At 45.6% G+C, this 21,927-nt stretch overlaps 2 protein-coding genes across 3 annotated transcripts in view; one reads left to right on the forward strand and one right to left on the reverse strand.

Annotated features, from left to right (window-relative positions):
- Positions 1-21,927, reverse strand: part of cyfip1 (cytoplasmic FMR1 interacting protein 1) — a 47,666-nt gene that overhangs the window by 6,504 nt on the left and 19,235 nt on the right. For both annotated transcript variants that reach the window (XM_031730552.2, XM_031730553.2), the window contains exons 11-27: positions 20,570-20,687; positions 19,982-20,104; positions 19,761-19,886; positions 19,228-19,394; positions 18,317-18,464; positions 11,021-11,174; positions 10,460-10,616; positions 9,513-9,609; positions 9,084-9,160; positions 8,192-8,300; positions 7,988-8,107; positions 7,680-7,879; positions 7,020-7,107; positions 1,524-1,667; positions 1,326-1,416; positions 229-359; positions 29-101 (exon numbers count right to left, since the gene is read on the reverse strand). In XM_031730552.2, coding sequence (XP_031586412.1) covers positions 29-101; positions 229-359; positions 1,326-1,416; positions 1,524-1,667; positions 7,020-7,107; positions 7,680-7,879; positions 7,988-8,107; positions 8,192-8,300; positions 9,084-9,160; positions 9,513-9,609; positions 10,460-10,616; positions 11,021-11,174; positions 18,317-18,464; positions 19,228-19,394; positions 19,761-19,886; positions 19,982-20,104; positions 20,570-20,687 — 2,123 coding nt within the window. The remainder of the gene's footprint in view (positions 1-28; positions 102-228; positions 360-1,325; positions 1,417-1,523; positions 1,668-7,019; positions 7,108-7,679; positions 7,880-7,987; positions 8,108-8,191; positions 8,301-9,083; positions 9,161-9,512; positions 9,610-10,459; positions 10,617-11,020; positions 11,175-18,316; positions 18,465-19,227; positions 19,395-19,760; positions 19,887-19,981; positions 20,105-20,569; positions 20,688-21,927) is intronic.
- LOC120436040 (fibronectin type III domain-containing protein 9) lies at positions 1,674-5,725 on the forward strand. The gene has a single exon (XM_039606339.1). It carries the CDS (start codon positions 4,704-4,706, stop codon positions 5,340-5,342), a length of 639 nt encoding a protein of 212 aa, XP_039462273.1. The 5' UTR covers positions 1,674-4,703; the 3' UTR covers positions 5,343-5,725.

Genomic DNA, 21,927 nt, shown 5'->3' on the forward strand with positions numbered 1-21,927 from the left:
GACTTGACTTTTTCCTCTCTGTATTTACCTTTGACATGGACTCTGGGAAGAATGTTCTGGAAAGGTGCAGCATGCAGCAAATCACAAACTTCTTCCTGTGACTGGAGGGAAAACAGCAAAACTTTAGAACAGGAGGTGACTGCATGAAAAAAAAAAAAAAAACTCATGAAAACATCTGCGGAGCATCTTAAAGTTGCCAGACACTCCTGATGACCCCCCGACCCGTACCAGGCTCTGCTCACTCAGCAGACAGAACAGGATGGCGTTGCCCACCTCCCTCAGGTTCTGGAAACACACAGTCTTGAGCTCAGCGTACTCAACGATGTCCTTCAGCTGGTGGTGAAAGAACTCCAGGATACCTGAATGGAATTACACTGCAGTTATCACATATCTGCTACAGATAACAGCACTCAAAAGTACATTACAGCAGGTATGCAGTGCTCCCTGATAAGCACATGAAGGGCAGGTTTTGTGGGCTCATGTTTGTTCTGTTGCTGCTCCCTCAGTGGAGAAAAGAAAGTCAAGATAAAGGTCTCTGTACTGAAACGTGTCCACTGCAGCTCTTAGATTACTTTTTTTGTGCTTCTTCTTCCTGGTGAACAAACCTTTACGCCAATCAGTGTTTTGCCTACAGTCAGACTCGGTGCTGCTGGATCATTGAAGGACTGCATGGAAGCAGATCTGCCTTTTCTTGGATACACAAAATCTTTCACTGTGCAAAGCCAAACACACGAGAGCAGCAGCATGAATTCTGCACAACTGCGTTCACGTAGATGTGACGCAAATCTTTTGACTGAACAAGGTCATCTAACAAAAGGAAATGTGACCAGTTTTTCTCCTCACATTTGAAAGCTCTGATTAAAATTTTAAATACGACTCATTTCCAGCAGTTTGCAGTATGATTCATTTGAATGAAGTGTTCGCTCCTGACTCACAGCTTCAGATTTTACTCCGACTTGTTCTGCAGATTCAGTCTGTGCGGCTAAGAACCTGACACGACTGACAGAGCAAAACCACGGCTGTGCTCAGAGGTTTTGCCTTTTCTACCAGTTAAAATGAAAGTCAATAAAATGCATTTTGAATAAAGTTAAAACTTTTCTGTCAACTGAAATAAGAGTAAAAAAGTAAGCTACTTATTTCCTCACTAACACACAAAACAAGCAAAATCCAACACTGTGACCAAAAAGCACCAGACGTCTCCACACAGTGGCTTATATTCACATGTATGTGTGTTCTTTGACTCATATCACTGTCTTCTTTTTCTAAATGTTACTCATTGTATCAGACCCAGAAATTGTGCATCAGCTGGCTACACTTTCACATACCCGGGGAACCGTACTCGTAGCGTGGAAGTCTGCAAATCTTGGGCATCACCTCCATCAGGGTCTTCACATACTGCATTATGGTGCCCTGAAGCTGTAGAAACAGAGAGCTTAACTCCACTTAAAGGGAAGTAAACTCACAAAGAATGAAGCACAGCAGCATCATGAAATCATAGCTCCTGCACATCATTACACACTCACCAGGCTTTTGACAACCTTCAGCAGCTCCTCCATCACCACAGCGATGCCCTGGTAGCCCAGCAGTCTGCACATCACCTTAATGTGTGGGGGGCCCAGAAAGTTTCTATAGGAGCCAAAAGTGCTGCTATAGGCCAGGTTCAGGGTCTACATGCAGAGAAAGACATCAAAAAGGTTAGCATGAATATTGCACACCACCATGCAGGGACTTTGTTTTGAAATATTTAAGGAGGGGGAAAGCTCTGAGAAAGCAGTCCACAAACTACTCTTTCAGAGTCTGCTTCTCTTTGAGGGGGTTCTTTCTCCCCACAGTCCCCAGGTGCTACATTATAAAGCATCTTAATTAAAAAGAAAAAGCCAAAATAAACCCAAAGAACAGCTGAGGCCAGAAAAGAAGGTCATAGTAGAGGAGAGGGTGAGTTTTCCTCTCGTGTCATCACAGTGTTAAACATTTGAGAGGATCACAATAATCAGACACACTAACCTGCTGTTGTGAGCTGATGCGTTGTAAATAAAAGTGAAAGGAATCAACGAATGCCTACGTTAAATTCCATGGCACATTTAAAATGAGTAAAATGGGAACATTTTCCACATTAGGATTATCCTCTGGGGACCACGAACAGCGATACGACAATCTGGCCGCCAGTTGTTCAGAGCTTTTGCTGTAGAACAAACAGTTAGGCAGATGGTCTCGCCAACTGAAGCACATTTCAGCTCCAGTGTCAGATATTCAAGATACTCTGACATAGACCAAAGTGCTGCCCAAAGGGGAAATAACGATCAATAACACTATGATGTCTCCACATTAACTCGCTGGCATGGAAAACAAAATCAAAGCAGCCAAATTTGCTAACATATAAAGATTGATTTGTCTGCACTGTGCACTTTTCCCTTACATACACCACAGATTTTTAGCCCTCCCTCTCTCCTGTCAGCAGTGAGGTGAAGCTTTAATCCAGCAGCAGCGGCGAGGAGGACACACCGATCTCTGCTTCAGTACTGAGGTTCGAAATCTCCACAGCAGCAGGCAGCATCAGAGCGCTGACACAAGAAAAGATTTTTAAATGAGTGATGAGTGATGAGCAACAGCAGCAGCATCACGGGATAATCTGAGCAAACACCAACATGTGCTGGCACAGGTCTCCCGGTAAGTTTCCATTTTATGCTTTGAATAGACGACGGTGGTCGTACCTGTTACTTGTTACAGCCAATAGTTATAGAAATGTAAATAACAAGATGCTTTCTATGACTCCTCTGAAAAACCACAAGATTTCTTTACAGTCGTGAAAATGTGACAAAAAGAAAACAAAATGAAACCTGTGAGATTAACTTTGTCTGAAAAGTACCAGTATTTAGGAGGGTTTAAAGCATCAACAGGCTTTTTTAAAAGTGAGCCTGCAGTGAGCACCAAACCCATCCTGCACTGGTTAAGGGCAGGTGAATACTTTGAATCATTTTTACATTTGGGTGTCATTTTATTCAATGCACGTAAAATATTATTCAATACTGAAGATTATTTTGTTTTAAAAAATCTAAACTTAAACTCTTGCAATCGTTAAATATGTCAGCAGGTGCTTTGGGTCAAAGTGTGATTTTATAAAATAAATTCAGGATTTATTAAAATATTGAAATAAAAAGCTTGTAAACTGACAGCTCAGAAAAATAATTTTCCATTATGTAATTTGCATCATCTGTGCATAATCTCAGCTCCCTCCCAGCCCTCTGTTCCAGATAATTCTTTGTACAATGCTTATTATCCTCTGACATCGCTTTGTTTCCCCCTTGTTATGCTTTATATAACATAGTGAGGATCGGCTGTGTGGTCATGACATTTTTCATTATGCTAAGCTCTGTGCATACTGCAAATGGGAGCAGGATTTAAAGTCAGGAAGTAATTATAGCTTTTATTGAAACTATAAATTGGTGAGTTTTTGGATGCGTTTTCCCCCACTTACATCAGAACGATGCTAAGACCTAATGCTGCTTTTCCACCAACTATTTAGAACCACTTCCATTCACTTGTTTAAAAAAACAAAACAAAAAAAAAAGCATAACAAAACACTGACATTAAACACCTGAGACAAAATCTGGAACCACTGATGACAGCGACCAATATCACCATCAAAAGTACAGTCACAAAGATGCTATAAGCATTAAATAAAGAACAGCCACTGATATCAACCTTTACATTTTTAGTTATTATAGATCAAAGTGAAGCGGATATGTTATTCTATAACCCTTAAAGGCACAGCAGTGGCAGTGCAGTTGGCGCATGTGTTTAACTGCTAATTGTACACAAATAAAATGTTCATGGGTGAGTGTATGAGAGGCAGGCCTCATTATTCATAAATTCTTAACTTGGATCATGTATGTGGTAAGTCTCTAGTATTTCTCCGGCATATTATTATCGTTTTAATTTTTTTTTTTTTAATTTAGTGCACACATTTTTTTCGTTTTTAGCCTCCATATTATAAACCTAGTTGAGACATAAATGGGGGCTCATCCGGGATCTTTGGGACTCTTCTGAGGGGACTGAACATCAGGGTTTTTTTTCTAGAAGGTGCGTGAAGCTGACTATGTCTTCCGTGTGAGCAAATTCAAGCATTTCAGCTCTTTGGATGTGCTGCCTCCACTAAAACATTTACTTACTTTGTTTACTTATTATTTAACGCTGTCTCGAGCCTTGGATGTCTCTTTTTGTGGAATAACTAATGGTTGCTACTTATTTTCTAAGGAGTAACTGGATTAAGAGTTTGAGAATCACTTCTCAAATCTGGTTAAAAGTTTCTTGCTTCTTAAAGGGAACAAAAGTGCTGATTGGTGGAAAAAAGGGAAATGGGTTCAAAAAACATGCAAAAGAAGGAGCCAAAATTAACAGTAAAATGCGAAAGCTTCTGTTGTGCAACATAACTAGGATGGTGAGTTATATAAATGTTATGAATCATGACCAAATGGCTCACTCCAAGCCAGGAGAAAGCTTATTATTGATGAAGTCTTCTTATATTAGTTCTTAGTTAGGGAAAAAGCACAGAAATACCTCACCCTGACATCTCAAATTAGTCCTTTCAGTGTCTCACTGTGTTCCCATCATCCTTTTTTTCCAGCTCAGTTTTACATCGCAAGCATCAGACAGCTGCAGTAACTGAGGATGCACTTCATTCCTGCCGACTCCATCTTCTCACAATGGTAATTGCAATCTACAACATCTCCTCCACCTCAGCCAGGGTGAGCTGGCCGTCCTCCCCCACCTGCATTGACACCTTCTACAGCGTCATGTACGACCCCAACTGGAACAGCCTGTTCATGGGCTACAAGCGCAAAAGCTTCATGTATGAGGATCGTATCCCTGTCAGTCAGACCAGCACACACCTGGCCAATCTCCTCCCCCAGACTGCCTACTTCTTGTGTGTGACGTGTCAGGCTGCCAATCCGGTGCGGGAACAATGCCAAGTGTTCAGCACTCTGAGCGACAGCAGCGAAGGTCACGACAGAGCCGGCTGGGAGCTGGCCATGGCCGTCTGGCTCATCTGCTGCATCTTGCTCCTCGTCATCGCCAGCATCCTGTTGTGGAGCTGTCTTAACACCATCTGTATCCTCCCCGGCCGGGCTGCGGCCGGACACCCAGTGGTGACCAACTCAACCTGCCAAGACATGTCCACATCTGGAGCCCTCTACACTCCGAGAAGCAGCAGCCAGGACAGCATCAAACTCTCCAACATCATGCAACCGCCCCACCTCTCAGTGCAGCCTACGGGTCACATAATTACCCAAGACCATGAGTTGAGGACACTGGCTAAGCTGTCTGGCAGCGAGCCAACATGAATCAACTGGATTAAGGTCATCACAGCATTGTTTAGATTCAATTGTCACCAAGTATTTCATCCACTCACAAAATCCTATTTGTGTGTTTTTTCCTCAGAGGAAACATTTCAAACATATTACTGCACCTTTTCACCACACACGCGCACACACACCATTTCAAATAAAAAGATTTATGCTTTTTAAGACCTAAAAAAATTACAATAGCAAAAATCAAATATCATTAATATGGAACTCATTTTTTTTTGGCACTGAGAAAAATTTGTCTATGTAGAAAAAAATCTGTCATTTAACGCAGCGGTCCCCAACCTTTTTTGCGCCACGGACCGGTTTATGCCCGGCCTTTAAGGTGTCGCGGATAAATACAACAAAAATAAAACTAGTACCGGTACCGAAAAAAAGAAGATTTATTCATAACACACGTGAAAAGACCCAGGAAAACAGAGTTAACGATAAAAACAAACAAAATAACGCTGAAAACCGATAAAAACCCTGAAAAACATACATTTCACACCTGAGCCTCAACTCTCGCGGCCCGGTACCAAACGACTCACGGACCGGTACCGGTCCGAGGCCCGGGGGTTGGGGACCGCTGATCTAACGCATCCCTTGCATGTTTATAGAACAGGCTCAGACAGAAACACTTTGTACAAATGCTGTCTGTTTAATCAAAGCTTCACTATCCACCAAAACATTAAAAATAAATAAAATAATTTTACTCATAACTCTGTAGATCATTCTTTTATATTTATGTCATTTATTTATGGCCATAAATAAATCAAAAATATATTTTTTTAATTAATTTTTTAACCTCTCCTACAGTGAAATTACAAAACCCTCTCAAGCCATATTTGTTCTCCCAAAGTAAAAACAACAACTACTTTTGGACATGTCTGGGAATGATTTAGATTTATCCAAGTATTATTTACATTAATTTGATTGAATATCAAAGTATTCTGCAGTCCAATGAAAAAAGACGGAAAAGTAAGCGCCATCCCTGAAAATCCTTGATGTGTGATTTATAAAGATGATATGAAAAAGTGGATTTGAATTCTCTTGGGGGAAAAACCCAAAAAACATTAGTAGCCGAAGAGTGTTCAGTCAGCCTCTATCATAGTCAGATCCGCCCGTCTCTCTTCACGTCTGGTTTCAAGAAGCGATGGTGAGAACGGTCAGCTTGATGCTTCATAACAGGACTTCACCGACCACTGAGTGACACCACAGCGGCCATGTCCATCTTTTATATACAGTTTCTGGTCTTATTTTTAGACACAGGAACACACAGACATCAACATCATGAGTGTGAGGACTGAAACAGTCTGACAGCATCATAGCTACACTATCAGGTTAGCGCCCCCAGCGTGTTGGTCCACATAACTACACGTCAAACAGAAGAACGTGTGATCGATTCATGTGCTGCATGGAGTTTGGAGGTGGTGTTTTCACATTTAGTGAAATTAAAGGCATTAATTTCCTCTGAGGGGACGTCTGAGCATGTGCATACACACTTCCCAAAGTGATGCTTTCACCCTTGTATTCTGTGGATACAGTTTAACAGCTGAATATCTGTTTCATCCAATCAGATGATGAAAAACTAAAAGAGTCCACCCCTGTAATATGAGGAGATAAAGTGTGGGAGCTCTGCTTTCTTCAGGAGTGACAACAGAAAAGTGTGCTGACCTTTGACCCGTACAGGTACTGAGGCTGAGCGTTGGGTGGTTTATCCCTCTGGAACTCCTGAGAGAAGGGCAGGATGGTGCGCACAAACCTGAAGGGAGAGTTGGAAACATATCTCCATTAAAATAACATCGGGACTGAAAATACGACACCCACACAGTTACTCCCTTTTCCCCAATAACCTTTGAGAAGCACAATCTGATATTTTATCTGATAAATCTATAAAAATAAAATAAATAAACAGCTGTGAACGTTTATAAGAAACTGCCTCTTAGTTTTAGCTCCAGCGACCCGGACCTCCACTCGTTCTTGGATCAACTAAAAGATGACATCTTTTATAAAATCTGCAAGTCGGGTTGTTTACTGGCACTCATTCACTTCAGTTCAGTTTTGCTGCAGGGTTTCACACCTTTTTATATCATCCCGATGAGCAAAGTGGAAACCAGAAAAATTAAGACGCACTATGAGACAAGACCGAGTCCTCGGCAGAAGATCCAGCCGAGACAATGATGTAATGGAGGTTCACTGTTCACTGTTCACCTTGGTAACCTAGTTTTCTCACTACTGGCATTGATATTTAAATTTCCATTAATTTGTTTAAGTCTCAGGTGAACATTTTGCTCTTTCTGTGACCTTCACCGTGATTTTATTCTGAAATATCACCTGTTGGTAGATCCGTTGTAGCAATAGTTGGGTAAGAAGTCGTAGTTGAGCTCCCAGAAGACGTGCAGCGTTATCCTGCCATAAGGGGCCGACACGTTGTGGTTGGCTTCACGAAACATGGCGTCGAAGCTGTCCAGAGTCAAGAACTTGCTCAGGAGCTTGTGCGCCATGCGGTTGACCTCCAGAAGGCCTTCCAGCTCCTTTAAACAAGTCACACACCACCAACATGTGTTTTATATATATTTTTTTAACTCAGTCAAAGGACAAACCCCAGGACTCATCAGGTGAATTAAATTACAACTACATACCATGATGGAGGTGAGATCCTCACTCTCAAAGCGACCGATGGCCAGCTCCATAGATTTGTAAAGAGCAGCAGAAACCCTCTGAGTGATGAGTCTGTTGAGATCGATGGAGCGGCCTAGAAGCTGAAGTTCACAGCCACTTAGTTAGAGACAACATGAAGGCAGGAGTACAGAGAGCTGGAAAGCACGACAGCGCGGAGCTTATACCTGGACGTGGCGTTGCTTCAGCAGAGTCTCGTAGCGGTTAGAGGACGGCCAGGGAATGTTGGCTCCTTGGTTCTTGCAGTCAGATCTCAGCCGTTTGTCAAGCAGAAGACTGAAGGAGGATTCACATAAACACAGAGAGAAGTCAAGGTTTGTAAAAATCACACCTTTAGGCCTTCTCCTTATTTCCTGGCATGTATCTCTGGTTCATTTTAATCATGACCAGAGTTTCTAATCATGAGGTCAGTGTATGTACACAAACCTCTGTGAGCCACAAGCTCAGACTGCTCTAAACGCTCCGTGAAGGGCAGCCAATCAGAACAGAGATGGCTTCAATGGGGAGAAACTAAAATGGTTTGTTTCAGAGACATAACACAGGGGCTCCCCCGAGGTCCAGTGTAGGATAAAGGAGGATTATTCTGAACTGTGAATTATGCAAAGCAATTGTGATAGAACTGGAAGTGAGCTGAACAGACCCCGTTTTAAACTGTTCCCTGTGATCCCCACAATCCTGGAGGGTAGAGGTGCATTTGAAATTGTCCGACTATGTCCTGTTTCTTTCTGTCATATTTTACATTTGCAATATTACAAATATGCATTAAAATAAATACTAAGCACATGTGCTACAGCACCTTTATCCCCTTCATCCTCCCACAGAGTTATTTAATACCCTCTGCTACGTTCGCACTATCACTCTAGCTAGACGACAAATAAGCTGGCTGTCGTCGAGGCCTTGACAATGTAAAAACATTGGAAAAGTGATCCGACTGCTTCTCACACTAATCATGCTACTTGATTACTACTGGAATCAACACATTAGAAAACAGACGAAGCAATCAAATCCTTTTTTATGAGACTGCATGTCTGTATATAAGGGGGAGAGGGGTCGACGTACCTTCCAGCTAGAATCTTGTAGTACCCAAATATCTGATCAGCAAGCTTGTAGACAAACTGATCAAAGCACAGGTTAACCTGAAAGAAACAAAACAAAACAACATGTTTAAAAGTTTCAACATAGATGACCAATGAAATAGTCATTTCTTCTGGCTTAAGGAGAAAAGTCATTTTCACAGATTTTTGTAAAGAACAGAGCCTTATCCATTTTACATGCACATTAACAAAGCTCTGCAAGCGGCTACATAATGAATAAAAATGCAGCTACTCAACAGCTCATGAAATCGACAGGAAACTGAGATTAATGAGGCGACTATAGGAGAGCCTGTAAGCAACAAACGGCAACAAAGCAAACAGGAAAGCCGTGCAGTCAGAGGCATTATGAGGGCGGTGATGCAGCCACCACATATCTGAGATCATGATCCTTTACCTCTGCCTCTATTTCATCGTAGAGGAACTGCTTCTTGAATTTGGTCAGGGCGTAGTGTGCACTGTCGTTGTACAAATCCAGAGGATATAGCACATACCTGCAGGGGATTAAAATGTTATTCTAGAACTAAACACACCCTGCAACCGTGAGAGAATTAATCTGTTCAGCAACAAGAATAAAAGCTGAGACGTGTAAAAAAAGAAGCTTCCTTTAGTTGCAGCCAAATTGCAGCAAAAAGGAAGCATTACATCAAACTGATCAGTTCGATCGTGTTCACTCGAGGTTAACCATCACCGTTCAGCGCTGCTCTTTGGAAACTTGCAGAACTGATACGCGCCACACAGAGAGCTGCTTAAATATGTACGACCTGCACAAAACACTTACTCTCCATAGTAAATAAGAGTAAAACGCAGGGTTCTTTTTTTCCCCCAAAATTTGGAGTGAACGTTTGAAGAATTACAGCACGTATGCTTCCTGCCAGCTGATGTGCTTAATGGCTTATGTAAAACCTGCCTCGTATCAACGTAATCCTGCAGCAAAGATTTAAAGCAGACATGAAAACATTCACGGATAATCCCAATTTTTGGGATTTCATCCAGGGTCCTATTTGAAAATGGAAGATGAAAAGAAACGAGCGCTGGAGTTGACAGAACGCATCTGTCCAATCGCAGCAGCGATAATCGCAAAGAGCCAGACTGTGACTGTAAAAACATGAAGTTTAGTTACAGAAGGACAAACGCAGTCCTCTGTTTTTGCACCAACTTGCAAATTATACCATGGAGAACATCTATTTCCACTGCTGTGAGAAGAACACCAAACAATCAGCCCAACTTTCACATAGGATGAAGAACTTTAATAAGAATGGGAGGAAATGTGCCCAGCAGTTGTCAGAGTTGGTGGTAAGCAGTGGAAATAAATGTTCTTGGTTACAAAAGAAGCATATTTACTCCATCATGGAAGCCTCCTTAGTCTCCAGGATGTGATCGGTGAGGATCCAGGGCATGGACATCTCAATGGGGAACTGGATCCTGCGACCCATGGTGAGCTCCAGGAAGAACTCTCTGAACCACAGCTGGGAGAGATCACAGCACTGCTGCAAGGTCTCTGAAGGGAGGAGAGGGGAGATGGAAGAAGGTTACATCAGAGTCTCCTTCCAAAAGCCGTCAGGAGCCTCGAGCTCAGGCTGGTGATGATATTTATCGTTTGCTGAACAAAATGATTTGAGCTTTAGACTATGACTTCCTGAGTGTGTGAGTGATGTGATGTGTGTGAGTCGGTTGCACTTTTTAAACAGAGCTTCAAAGTCCTGTACTTGAAGTTATGAGTGCTCAAAAATTATGACTTTTCAAAGCAAACCCTCTAATCCTAGAAATGTTCATAGTGTGATGGCAAAATTCTGCCGAAAATAACCGAAAGTCGTGATAGGAAAATAAAATAAGAATCATCTTATTCTAAGGGAGGCAGAGATTAAACTTTCTCAGATGTGACTGATTGCATCTGCCTCTTACCGCTAAAGTTCAGAAGGTGAGTGTAAAAGAAGGACTCGCGGTGAAATCTCTCGATGTCCAGGATGGTGGGGCCCTCCAGACTGCTGCGCAGAGTCTTCTTTGTGCCACTTTTATCAGCAATGAGCGACTCCAGCATGGTCCTCACCATGTAGAGCTGCATCAACAAAGAGAATTGAGTAAAGGAAGACCTCATTAGTGCCAGCACCCTGCTGACTGTACTCACAACCATGCAAACACTAATCTCATTACAGGTGGGCAGCCGGTATGAAAGCTCTGTGTTGCTTTTAACATTTTCATCATCTCAATCATTCCATAGTGGTGTGGAAAAGTGTCTGCCCCCTTCCTGGTTTCCTAGTGTGTTGCATATTTGCATCCGAGGGTGTGGTGCTGTCAGAGTGCAATGGTTCGGCGCTTCATCGTGTTTATTTTTTTCCTCTCAAGCTAAGGAATAAAATATTGTAGCAGTTCAAATATCCCATGTAACTGCTGTATGCATCTCAAATTAAACGTGCTTTAGCATGGATAGAAACTCTGTTTCTTAGCAAGGCCTTTATTTTGAAAGAAACATGTTTGTTTTATTTAAAATACGGTACATGAGATTATCTATGGTGTCATCCTCTGACATTTCTTATTAATTCCCATGTTAATTAATAAAGAATAACTGAGGACAGGATGTGAGCGGCCAGCTATTACTGACCAGTGTATGCAAAACTGCCTCCACAGGAAGCAGAATGATATAATCCTGGAAACAAATCAAAAGCTAACTGTGCTGATGCGCTCTAGTGCGTAAACAAATAGTGCCACACACCTGCACACACCTGGAAAACAGATTAGTTCTTGGAAATGACCCCTGAGCTGATAAATCTGTCTGCAGTACAGAACACAACAGATGGTACTACTGAGTCTGACATAAAACACAGGATGCACCACACAGGATGCAAACCCAGCACCACACAGGATGAATGGGTTTAAAAAGAACCCAAGGTGAGGTGTGCGGTGTAACGGTCGATGGTGAAAGCAGAGGTGTCAGAGCCACAAACTGATTAACAGTAAACCCAGAAAATGTCTTAGTGCGATCCTGCAACACCTTTTACACAGAAGCACAATTCATTAAAAAAATAAAAAAAATAAAAATAAAAAGCAACCATCTTCTGAAGCTTTCATACTACAAATTATCAAAAACAGGTAATAGAGGATCTTTGAAAAGCAGTTTCTGCTGGTAAATCCAACATCCCCTTCCAATTCTCAGTGAGAGGTGGTGATAGTTGGGCTGATGGATGATGGGTTTCCAGGTTAGGAAAAGTGCTGGAGGATCACCTGGAACCCCCAGTGAGTGTGCACCATTTGCTTTTGAAGTCTGCGGTGTGCATGTCTGACAGGGGATTGTTTTTTTCAATTATTATTTGAAAAAAAACTTGTGGATTGCTACAGTGCATTTATGTATTTTTGTAACTTTTTTGGTTTTCGCTTATTCATTCAAATACGCAGTGTTGCACATTAGAAACATAATACAGAATTATATAGAATATACACAGAATTATTGTGGATTTTGATTAATTCGTCACCATTTTATCCACATTAAAAAGGCTCCTTATTGTAAATACCCTCTGCCAATTTTAATGTCAAACTTTCACCACCAGGGGGCAGTGCTTTACCCGTGGGTTTGTTGCCGTTTTCAGACGTAACCTTTGATACCTCGTTTTAGTCCTACTTGCATTTTCTCAAGAGGCTTTACTTTATACGGCACACCTTTTCCTGTGTTCTTAATAACTTACCTGGCTGACTTACACCACTGTGTGGTATACACTGGTACTACATGAAAATGCAGTTCAGCCAAAATGTAACTATACGTAAAACGAATAGTTATGTCTATAACTTCTGTTCCCTGAAGGAGAGGAACGAGGTACAACACATAAGTATGGGATATCACGCCCTCGCGTGTCCTGGCTGAAGAAACCTTTATTCACGCCTTTAAGGCAGATGACGTGTGATGACACGTGCACGGCCCCGCCTGCACATATAGCCGCTGTCATCACAGTCATCCCTCAGTTCGATAGCCGCTCTTCACCGAGCCAAACTGCTCAGTGGGGCCACCTTGTGTTGTACCTCGTTCCTCTCCTTCAGGGAACAGAAGTTATAGACATAACTATTCGCCCCTTTCAGTCGATTCACTCGGTACAACACATAAGTATGGGACATATATACACGCCCGCAGAGCAGCCACCGAATCGAATCGGGCCACCACTTCCTTAGTGAGTGGTAGACCCAGCAGAAAGGACAGTATGAGCCACCGAAGGGGCTGTAACGTCCAACCGATAAAACTGCACAAAAGTGTGCGGTGATGCCCAACTAGCTGCCGCTGAAAATATCAGCTACAGGCACCCCTTTAAAAGAGCCCATGAGGTTGCCATCCCCTGGTGAAATGAGCTCTCACCCGTGGGGCAAAGCAAGACCTCTGGTGCCGTATGCCAGTGAGATAGCTTCTATAATCCAGTGGGACAGCCTCTGTTTGGACAGAGATCTACCTCTATTTGGATTGGCGAAGCAGACAAACAGCTGATCACATAAACGCACATTCTGAGTGCGCTCAATGTAGGTGCGTAGCACACGCGCACTGGACAAAGAGAATGCATCCTCCTCTGCTCCTCAGATGCAAAAGGAGGGGAGCAAAAGCTCAGCAACTCAAACTCCATTGAGCTATAAGATGCAGGCATGATCTTGGGAAAATAGGCAGCATTTGGACGCAATACGACCTTGTGGCCATCAGGAGAAAACTGTGTGCAGGCGGGATGCACGGACAGCGCATGAAGGTCACCCACTCGCTTTGCGAAGCCAAAGCGAGAAGTAATGCTGAGTCTTATATGAAAGAAATTTCATATCCACAGACTCGATGGGTTCAAACGGGGGCTACAAAGGGCCTCCAGCACCAAAGACAAGTCCCAAGCAGGGACACTGGACTTAAGCACGGGTCTCAGCCGGCGAACCCCTTTCAGAAAACGTATGGCGAGGGATGTGCACCTGGTGTCACCCGTCAAAGCCAATATGACAAGCAGATATAGCTGCTAAATAAACCTTAATTGTCGAAAATGAAAGGCCCTTATCCAGCAGCTCCTGCAGGAATGACAAAACATCCACAATAGAGCACTGAAATGGGAGAGTCCTGGCACCATTGCTCGAAGGCTCGCCATTTGTAAGCGTACAAGCCTCTAGTAGATGAGGCCCTAGCGCTCTGGATTGTCGCTATCACACTGGGTGGCAAACCCTTAGCAATCAAGTTTAGCCTCTCAGCAGGTAAGCATGAAGGCGCCACAGATCTGGGCGCGGATGAAGCACTTCTCCTCCCGCCTGAGAGAGGAGATCCCTGCGGAGAGGAAGCTGCCAAGGACTCGCTGCTAGCAGGCTGATTATCTCTGCATACCACGACCTTGTGGGCCACCAAGGGGCCACTAGAATCAGAGAGAGGAATGCCGACGCACTCTCTCTAGAACTGGAGATATCATTTCCACTGGGGCAATGCATACAGGAGCACGTCTGGCCATTGGTGCGCTAGCACGTCCAAGCCCAAGGGTGCATCGTGGTCGATTATGGAGAAGAACAGGGGGCAGTGAGTATTCACCCTGGAAGCAAAAAGATCTATTTGCGCCTTGCCAAATAGATCCCAAATCTGAGCCACTATTAAAGGGTGTAACCTCCATTCTCTCACCAGAGGACCCCCCCTGGAGAGAAGGTCCGGCCCCAGGTTCAGGTGGCCCGGGACATGGGTGGCTCTCAGAGACAGAAAATGAACACTGCACCATAACAGCAGAGAGCGAGACAGCTTCAACAGGGGAAGAGAGCGCAGCAGCCTGGGCTCCCTCCAAGGACGGAGAGCTAGCATGCAAGACGCGGTTACCGGCAGCCTCCTCCGGAGGTGACGCGATGCACACAGGCGGTGAGAGAGAGTCCAGTATTGAAACGCTCTCATTTTTAACAGTCCAAGTGGCACTACGGCGATCATAGATGCCATCATGCCCAACAAGCGTAATATCGTCTGGAAACGCAGTCTGCGTCCCAGCTGAAACTGAGCGAGGCAGCGATGAAACGCGGCCACTCTGTGCTCCGACAAACGTGCGCGGCTGGAAAGCGAGCATATTTCCAAACCGAGGAAAGAAATCTGCTGACTCGGGATTAGCGAGCTCTTTTGAAAGTTCACAGAGAACCCCAGTGTCTGAATGTGTGACAGAACCAGTGACAGCTGTGTCTCCGCCTGCTCTCTGGAGCAAGCTACAAGAGCCCAGTCGTCTAGGTAGGCTAAGATGCGGATGCCTCTCTCTCTGAGGGGCGCTAGCGCTGCTTCGGCACATTTCGTAAAGGTGCGAGGAGCGAGCGACAGCCCGAACGGCAGCACTAGGTATTTGTAGGCTACGCCCTCGAATGCAAACCTCAGAAACTGCCTGTGTTTCGGGTGTATAGCCACATGAAAATAAGCATCTGTTAGATCGATTGTCGCAAACCAATCTCCCGGGCCGACTGCATTCAAGAGCTGTCTGAGTGTTAGCATCTTGAACCTGTACGTGCGTGAATACGTGTTCAAGACTACGCAGGTCGAGGATGGGACGAAGCCCTCCCCTCTTTTCAGAACAACAAAATAGCGGCTGTACCAACCTTTGTCTGTCTCCGAGCGGGGACCACTCGTGTGCTCTTTTCTGCAATAGCGCCTTTATTTCCTCTCTGAGTATCATGGCCGCCTCGGTGTTGACAGTCGTGTTTACGACTCCTTGGAAACGAGGCGGGTTGACCCGAACTGCAACCGGTAACCCATGGCAACGGTTCGCAGCACCCACGGAGAGGGGCGCAAGCGCGCCACTGAGGGAAGTGAGCAGCCAGCCGGCTGACCTGCAGCACCGTCGGCGGGGCGTTGTCGCCCCCCAGTGTGTCTGCAGGGGACTGCATCACCTGCCTGACCTGGCTCATTCTGCCCGCAGGCTGAGCATTTATGATTGTTTGAGAATAAACAACACTCTTTATTGATTGTAACATGGGAACATGTACATTCATACATTTTGTTGGAGGCACCTTTTCTGGGGCACAACAAAGAAAAAACAGCGGGAACACTTGATGTGGTCACCTGAACATTTAACACACCTGAACAGGGAGTTACCTGAGGCATTTTGTGTGCAGGGGTTTTGTGCTTGGGAGACAGTGTTAGGAAAGTGCAGCGCCTTCTGGGGCTGACAACCTGAACAGAACTTAAGCGGCACCTCTTGGGCGGCAACAGAGGGGTAAAAGCAGCGTCTCCCTGCTGCTGGACCCCTTCTCCACTCGAAACCACAGCTAGGAGGGCTGAGGCTTCTTCCTCCTGGGCGTCGGGTCCCGCCGGGGGCCCGAGGGTGGCCTGTGCTCCAGGCCGACTGGCGTGGAGCTCGGGCCGGAGGATGTGCTCGCTGGTGGCGCACCCACTTCAGCAGTGGGCGCGGTCTCTTGCCAGTCGGCAGAGGAGCGGCGGGCCTGTGAGAGCTAGCTGCGGGCTTGGGCTTCGGCTGACGTCTGGGGATGATGTCGCGCAGAGCTTCCGTCTGCTTCTTCCTCAGATCGAATCTAGCCTGAATGGCTTCAAGTGAATGTCCGAATAACCCAGCCACAGACACTGGTGCGTCCAGATATACAGCTCTGTCCCTATCCGGGACGTCAGAGAGGGTCAGCCACAGGTGCCTCTGCGCCACTACTGTCGAAGCCATCCCTCTGCCCAGGGAGAGCGCTGCACAGCGAGACGCACGGAGGATGTAATCTGTGGCGACTCTGACCTCGTTAAGAAGAGGTGCCAAAGGGCTGTCATCAGGAACCAGCGATCCGAGCTCCGCCAGGCACATTGCCTGGTACGTCTGGAGCATGGTGACGGAGCTCATGGCGCGAGCAGTGCCGGCCTGAGCCCGATAAATCTTCTCCAGCTGCGACGCAGAGAATCTGCAGTGCTTGGACGGCAGAGTTGCGGGGCCGCCGACACCATGGTTATGGGACGGGGCCAGATAAGCAGCCAGAGACGGCTCCATAGGGGGTGGGTTAGCTAAGCCAGCCCCCTCGGCGCCGTCCAAATCCATGTACTGTCCATAGCCGGGCACAGTGACGCGGGTAGACAGAGGTTTGTCCCATGATGCTGTTAGCTCGCAGAGAAAGTCTGGGAACATGGGAAGGCAGTTTTTGGCCGTTGCGGGCTCCGGTGGGAGGAAAAAACCCGCGAACCGCGACGGCTTCTGAGCTGGCGGAGGAGAGGGCCAGTCCACCTGCAGCTTCTCAGCAGCGCGGCGAAACAGGGAAAAAAGAGAGGCGTCATCGTGGCCGACCAGCGCAGCAGCGGCGGCACATTGGGCCGACAATGAGCTCTCCTGCTCATCCTCCGACAAACCATGGATGTCCAGGCCGATGTCCAGCACGTCATCATCTTCCTGGGGAGCGCTGGCGGGCTTCAACCCAGGCTGAAGCCCGTCAGCGCTCCTGCATGGTTCCGGCTCGTCATCGGCTAACCCGTCAACATATTCCATGTGGTCAGCCCAGCTAATTGCGGGGACATCGACCGGAAAATCCTCGCTCGTCTTCGGACTCGGACGGCCGGGCTCCAGACTCGAAAGGAGAGGGTCATGCCGCGCGACAGCCGAGCATCCCAGCACTTTTTCCACAAACGTCACCCGTCTTTCCAGGGTCGAGCGCGGAGCTGGCGACAAAACGCACAGGCTTGGGCTCCGTCCAACGCTCTCCTAGCGTGGGCGATCCCCAGGCAGACAGGACAGGCATCGTGCTGGTCGCTGTCGTGCAAACAGAAACCACATCCCTGAGGACAGGGGCGAACCGAAGATTTCTGCTTTGCTCGCTTCGTTTGGAGTCCATTCCAAAACGCAGCGAAACGCTGCACAGGAAAAAACTTGAAATTAGCGCTCGCTGGGCAGCCTACACACCAACTGGGCGGTGGAGGCTAACACCAACAGGGGCAGTTAAGCTAAGTTCAAGTCGGCAGACAACGGAGCTAACTAGCAGCAGCTAGCTAGCCCAACTCAGCAGAGGTGTTCTCAGCGAGGTGAAGAGCGTAAGAACTGAGGGATGACTGTGATGACAGCGGCTATATGTGCAGGCGGGGCCGTGCACGTGTCATCACACGTCATCTGCCTTAAAGGCGTGAATAAAGGTTTCTTCAGCCAGGACACGCGAGGGCGTGATATCCCATACTTATGTGTTGTACCGAGTGAATCGACTGAAAGGGAACGTCTATGTAGCATCCTCATACATTAAAATGAGTTATGATAAAGAATGTCAGTGAGGTGAGACCTGCGTGCTGGATGGCCCCACGGCGCGACGAGGAACTTTAATGTCAAAGCCACCCTTTGGATCTTTTTCTCCACGGAGGGCGGGGTCGTTGTGAGGCTCCCGGCCGGTCTCCCAATCGCACACTGTCTTCCGGATGGCCTGGAGGACGCTGCAGGAAGAAGGAAATGAAATATTTTTGAATGAGACAGTTTTACTTTGTGTCTTCAGCCAAAAGGAAGGTTCAGTTTAATCTACAGCACTGAGGGGTTTACTGGAGCACCAACGAACCGAAAATGAGAATGCATTTAAATGGTGCTTCATGCAAAAACTACAATATTTCTATTCACTGTGTTAACACACACACACACACACACACACACACACACACACACACACACACACACACAGGAAATTATTTTGGCAAACAGGTTTTACTTGAGCAAGATGGCCAGATATTTAAGGCAATAGTTTGTCAATTAATTGGAGCATTTTTAATAGTTATTTTTTTGTCCATCTCAGACAACAAAGCAGCTCGCAATCAAATTACTAGTGGAGAATCCCGGCACTCTTATTTTGAAAGCTAAGTTCAGCACCAATGTGTCCCTGTGGGCTCACTCGCTGGCTGGATCGTTACTGAAGCGGTCCTCGTTATCAGTTAACCGCCTATCCAGAGAGAGCTTTGTGTCCTGTGGATGGATGATCTGCAACACAAGCTTTGTTCTGCTCTGGAGATCTCTAAGAACTGTGGGGTGGAAGTCCAGCACAGGATGGGGGACTCAGCTGATTGCACCATGTTGTTTTGCTTGCATCACACAAAGGCAATTTAAACATTTTCAGGGGGAAATCAGCGCTTTTTAATAAACCATCACATCTCCCACAAACTGGATCTCAATCTGTGTGTGATCTAAATCTGACTGTGGTGTGAGTCGAACCTCTGGATGACATTTTTCTTCTTCTTGATAGCGAGGCGCAGCGGATCACGCAGAGTGACCTGAGCAAAGTCCTGCAGAGCTGAGTAGATGGTGTGACGGATGGCGTGGTTGAACACGCTCTCCATGCGTCCCATCAGCACCTGCAATCCCTTTATCATTGCAATCACCTGTGAAAGCACAACAGTGGATCAGGGACGGGAATTCAAGTGGATCAAAAGACCAGTCTTGTCATTCCATGAAAAATCAATCAGCATCCAAGTCCTGATTCCTTCTGGCTCAAAATCTGTTTCCAATATATTCATATTTTAACACCCTGAATGCAGCTTATGTGAAAATGAGGAACAACACTGGTGTTCACGTATTCTCTATAACACCTTGGAAAGATCACATCCCCAAGAAACTTAGAAGGACGTTATGTACAGTGGGTACATAAAGAATACGCTGATTCTGGTAGGTTGCAGTGGGAATGTTTTTCCGGTCTGAATGATTTCACATGGAGTGACCATTTAAATGTGTGCACTGATGTGACAGACCTCTACAAGGGCAAACTTCTCCTCGCTGGTGTAGTTGTATCTGGTGGCCCTCTCGTACTCCTCTGCATTGTCGGGGCACTCTTTATTTGAGTACTTGTCTGTGGGATGTACCAGTTTCCAGGAATACTGCAGGAAGAGTTGGGAAGGGGGGGAGGGTTACCCTTTCTTTTGTACATACAAACAACTCAGCTGGAATCACTCGTCATGTGTTTTCTCCTCACCACTTCCATAACGTGAGCGCTCCACTGTGAGAGCAGCTGCATGCCCTGCAGGGCCAAGTCAAACAGCTTCCTGTACTCCGTGTCAGTCTTCTGGGCTTCCTGACGCCCCGACCCGGTCACCACCTACATCAGCACACAAACAAACGTCACTTAAGGCTCAATCCACACAATCCTGACTTTCTCACAGTACAGATTAGTGCCGAAAAAAATGAAAATCTGCAAAATCCAAAATACTAATAAAAACTGCCCTCTTTGAATTTATCTTTCCTGCCCTTATCATTCCTGTGTTTACTGTATTTCTGACCCACAAGTTAGTTAAATTCCCATCTATGTCACACTAAACAATGACCCCTGAAAATCCGCCGGGGCAAGACATCTGCTGAAAAGCCGGTTACATCACAGCTGGGAATTTAAATATACCCTGAACATAAGAAAGCTTTAAAAGCTGGAGTGTGTTTCTCTTTGGTGAGATAAAGGTCAGCGGAATACTGATCCTCTACAGCAGCTTATTATGACAATAAACCTGCACCACATTCAATCCAATACCTCGTTGATGACCTTTAACCTCCAAGGGAAAGCCACACTAACCTCACTGTTGCTGTAGCGAGCGAGCTCGGAGATGAAGCGCATGTGATCGTCTCGGATCTGAAGCATCTGCTCACAGATGTTGTACTGAGGGCTGCTGGATATGGACGTGCAAGTCCACCTAAAGAGGTAAGAAAGAGGAGAGAATCAGAGCAAGGAACTATGGGATAAATGAGTGATGATAAAGAAAAGCATCTACAGCAGAAAAACACCTTCAGCTTTAGGTGCCAGCTGCTAAGATTACGCATAAAAACAATTGAGACAGATATTATGAAACCCGATAGAGAGGTGGTGCATGGATGGAGGAAAAACAATTAAATTTTGCTGCAGCATGTTTGTTTTAAAGGGGGTATCTGTGACGAGCGTGAGACCACACGCCTGCCAAAGTTCGACTCGATCACAGAGATGAAACGCTACAACGCACCGACACCACGTAAACCCTTCACACAGACTTGTGAAAAAGTCACACAGTAAGAACTTCATGTCCGTGCTGTCTGCAGCTGTCCAAGCCTGTTCCTACAACAGAACACATTCCCCGCCTGGGGGGACGACAACATTCAGCTGAAGCAAAATCATCAGTCTAACAGCTGCTGAGACATTTCACTGAGACTACAAGACAAGAAATCAAACTGTGGCTCACATATTTTAGACAAACTGACATCATCGTCCCTAAAAATATAGCGGACCAGGTGCCCAGACAGCATTTTTATCCCTTGTCCCATTTATCGGTAAAATGTCCAACATTTTGAATAACTCTTATTGAAGCTCGTGTCCACTTTTTCAACTAAAGTCTGCAGCTCACAAGGAGATGTGCTCATCTACGCATGTATCGCTGCTGTTACAGTTAGAGTAGCAAACGGGAGGATCAATCCCCCATAAAAATGAAGTTTATCTTCGACTTATGCATCTGAGTTAAACTACAGAACAACTAGCAGACAGTTTTGAGACACACTCTTTGATCCTGTTTAGTTTGTTGTCTAACAAACTGGAGCAAAAGTGTAAAGTTCCCAGTTGACTGCAGGTTAATGGCTGTTTGTCACTGCTGGGAAGGCACCTTAACCTCACGGTCCATTATTAGTCAGAGGTGCTAGTTTCAGTCATTATGCAAATGTGTTGTTTATAAGGTTAGAGTCAGCTGAGACTGACTTGGATCACTTAGGCCAGCTCCACACTAATACGTTTTCGTTTGAAAATGCATCGTTTTCTCTCCGTTTTGGCCTTTCGTCCACACCGAGATGGCGTTTTTTGGTCAAGGAAAACTGAGCTTTTTGAAAACGCTCTCCAAAGTGGATACATTTGAAAACGCAGTTTTCGCGTCGCAGTGTAGTAAACTGAGACTTTTTAAAACTGTTTCACAGTTT

This window comes from Oreochromis aureus, linkage group 23 (assembly GCF_013358895.1).
Source record: "Oreochromis aureus strain Israel breed Guangdong linkage group 23, ZZ_aureus, whole genome shotgun sequence".
Lineage (NCBI taxonomy): Eukaryota > Metazoa > Chordata > Actinopteri > Cichliformes > Cichlidae > Oreochromis > Oreochromis aureus.